Source organism: Bactrocera latifrons, unplaced genomic scaffold (genome assembly GCF_001853355.1).
Source record: "Bactrocera latifrons isolate USDA-ARS-PBARC rearing strain unplaced genomic scaffold, ASM185335v1 scaffold_141, whole genome shotgun sequence".
Classification (NCBI taxonomy): domain Eukaryota; kingdom Metazoa; phylum Arthropoda; class Insecta; order Diptera; family Tephritidae; genus Bactrocera; species Bactrocera latifrons.
In genome coordinates this window covers 868,374-871,839 of record NW_017534864.1, presented here as the reverse complement: position 1 = coordinate 871,839, position 3,466 = coordinate 868,374, and the positions used below count along the sequence as shown (strand labels likewise).

Below are 3,466 nucleotides of genomic sequence, written 5' to 3'. Positions count from 1 at the left end.
TTTGTACATTAACTACAAATGTTACTTTGAAAATAGCATAATTTACTGATGAAGTTATCAATTTTGCATGCATTCACAAAAACTCGCAAAATGATATTCAATATCAATTAATATGATTGCATGTATGTAAACGTATAGAATTATATGCAAAAGGCTAACATACGTCTGAAATAGAAATGTATATTTCTGAGCATAATTTTCATTGAAAGCTCAGCTCTGTTCACGATCCACTGTTAAGATTTCTCCTTCTTAGCTAGCTGTGGTGAAACGCACTCATCGCATTTTGTTAGCTTTTGACAGTTTACACGCCTGTCCGTTGTTGGACCTTCTCTATAAATATACGTTCTCTGGTGAAACAGCTAAAATTTTTTAAACGACATATCGAAACAATTGAATTCAGTTGTCGCTCGCGAAAAAGTGAATAAACATTAAAATGAATAAAAAATGGATATAAGTGTTGATCTATATTACATTGACGAAAATATTGGGGGCAAAATTGATGTGCTACGTATACGGAAAAGCCATCGTGATCGTTCAAATCCATTGGAGCTTCCAAATGCATAGTAAGCCATAGTTTTTTCACAATTCCAAATGCATAGTTAGCCATAGTTTTCTCACAATTGAGTGGCTTTTTAATAATATTTGTTGCAGATTCACAAGTTATTTTCGATAAATAAAGAAGCATTTTGTTTTTTACTGAATGAGATGAAGGAACATTACCACAAACGTGTGCGAGGAACGGCCATCCGTTCCTACGACAGTCGGGTCTACGAAAACCGGAACGGACCCGGATTTTTATCCGGTCAAGGACTGTCAACTCGACAGAATTCCTGCCGTTACAACAACAACAACAACAACAGGAACGGCCATACCTCCCATATTAAAATTATGCGCAACTCTGCGTTTCCTTGCTGACGGTGGTTATCAAAAATGCAGTGGAAATGATTTTAACATTGGGTTGGCGCAACCAACGATATCTTTAGTAATTAAAGATGTTCTAAAAAATAATTGAACAACGTATTTGTGCCCAATGGATTAAAATTCAAATGACTGAGAATGAGCTGGGCCACGCTCTCCTCCATTGGGCTCAGCGACGGTCCACCACCAGTCGCAAGGAAGTTATTCCTGTTGTTGGCAAGTTTTTTCTTTAAATTTGCTTATAGTGAATCCACACCTAATAAAAAAATTTTATTTTTAGTTAATATTTTTATTGTCATAGCCATAACTTACTCGTCCCCAATCGTAGGCAGTTCTGCTTGGCGGCCCTGAACAATTTCACTGCAGTGCCACACTCTCCCACAATTCTTTGGTTTTGAATTTATTGTTTCCAAATTGTGTCTTTCCTCTTCCGACTTCTGGAAACTTCTCCATTAACTCCACCAATTTTTCAAATTGCTTCTTTGTTGTAACTTTACTTTTTTCTAAAAATTTATAAAAAATATTAATTAAAATTAATTTAATATTAATTTAACATTAATTAAAATAGTTATTTTACCCGTTCTCCATTTTTCTTTAATATTTTTTTGTAGTTTACTGCACGATGGTGACGGTAGAACCATGGTTTGAAGAGCAATGGCAGCTAAGGGCCAGGAACTTTGTGCATGTTGTGTGAAACCTTGACTAAATCACGGCATTTAGATATTTTCAAACACTTACCCGAAACTGCAACGATATTGTATCCACCACGTAGTTTTTATCTGGTGCATAATAACGATCCTAGACACCCAGCGGGGGTCAAGGATTGGCTACTTGATATACTTTACCACACCCGGCCCAAAGTACGGATCTAAACCCGATAGAGCAGTTGTGCGTTCATATAAAAACTGAACTAAGAAAAAGACCTATGCATAACAGAAACTACCTGATTGCCATTCAGGACATTTGGTCTAATATTTCTGAAGTAACCAGAAATTTGGTAAATTCTATGAATAGAAGACTTCAGGCTGTTATTGATGCCAAAGGATGTCAAACAAAATGTTAAATGTATTAATTTTGTAAAAATGTTCTACTAAATGTTTCATTTGCTGTAAAAAATATCCCATTGAACCTTGCAAGTTGTGAGAAAATGTTCGGTTACACCCTCATTAAAACAAATGTTGTTAACAATCGAATGTATTTAACCGGCATTAATTCTTGTAATAAAATTATGAAATGTCCGGCTACATCATACATAGACCTTACTCGTACATTTTTAAACCTAACGACGCGTTTTTAGATATAGACATATTTTTCAAAATAAAATTAAACGAATACGGGTTAACTTAGTAACAAAGTTGCGTGTTTATAAATGTAACATAAGTAAATACTTCTTAACTTAATATGCATCACACAAGTTTCTCGCAGGCTTAAGTCCTCGTCGTTTCAAATCATTCACTACTGATTCAATTGGTGCTCCTCGGGCCAAATAAGTAGTTTTGGTAATCATTTTCCGAATTCTGTTATTTTGGTGGGAAGTAAGTTTTTTGCTGTCAAAGTTGTTTAAAATTGTTTCATCTACTACAGGAAAGGAATTTTTCGTAATAGGGGATTTATTATTATTTCTTTGGATTTTCTTAATTTGTTTTCTACGTTTTCTTTTTACGCTGCTCTTCTTATGTGCTTTTTCACTAAAGTCTTCCCATTTGATGTCTTCTTTTCGGCCTTCAACTATTTCCGTACGTCGAAAATTTTGATCTCGTTTCTTCAAAAACTGTCTGGCTTCTTCACTTTCCATGTTTGGATTGTTTAGTAATTTTGCCTCCTCTTGCTGTTTCTGAATTATTTCGTTCTTGAAGGTTGACCATGGGGTTGGTAATTGAGTTTTCACAACTGGCGTAAATTTTTGTATACCCCATTCTTTCTCCTTCTTGTTCAATTTACCCCGAGTATCAACTTTATTCCGGGACTCTCCAAACTGCTTGTCTTTCTTGGGAAATCCCGGCTTTTGCCTAAACGGATTACTTTCCATAGTCAAATGTTCTTCAACAAACGCGGATTGCAAAATAAATGTGTAAAAAGTTATCGATATTAAGCGAACCGATTAACGATTTTTTCATGAACCTGTTGGATATACATCTTAAAGCTCGTCCATAAGCAGAAACCTTTGTATATTAATGTTTTACTTTTTGGTAAATGTTCAGGAGAGCGGCTTTCCCGAAAACATGCACCAGTTTTCATGGGAACTATTTTAAAATACTCGGTTTTGGTAAATGTTCAGGAGAGCGGCTTTTCCTAAAACGTGCACCAATTTTCACGGGAAATGTCTTAAATTTCGTGTTTTTAATTCCAATTTACGAATATATATTGCGCGTTATCTATTTTTAGGTTTTTTTGCAATAAAAACAATAAAAAAAAAACTACGATTTTGCACGATATTTACACTATAAATGGCATCACTGTTTGAAATTCAATCGGGCACTAGTGATACAAGCAGTGATCGGTTTCGAAATATCGATACTCTCGATATTCGAGACTGAACGAGAGTTGA

At 35.0% G+C, this 3,466-nt stretch overlaps 1 protein-coding gene and 1 long non-coding RNA gene across 2 annotated transcripts; both read right to left on the bottom strand.

The window, feature by feature from the left end:
• Positions 1-942: 942 nt before the first annotated feature.
• Positions 943-1,397, bottom strand: LOC108965563. Its single transcript, XR_001993115.1, has 2 exons — positions 1,231-1,397; positions 943-1,174 (listed from the first exon to the last, which is right to left on the bottom strand). It is a non-coding gene; the product is annotated as an uncharacterized LOC108965563 (long non-coding RNA).
• Positions 1,398-2,096: 699 nt separating this feature from the next.
• Positions 2,097-3,025, bottom strand: LOC108965562. Its single transcript, XM_018928081.1, has one exon. The coding sequence runs from the start codon at positions 2,945-2,947 to the stop codon at positions 2,315-2,317; it is 633 nt and encodes a 210-aa protein (XP_018783626.1). The 5' UTR covers positions 2,948-3,025; the 3' UTR covers positions 2,097-2,314.
• Between the last annotated feature and the right edge of the window lie 441 nt (positions 3,026-3,466).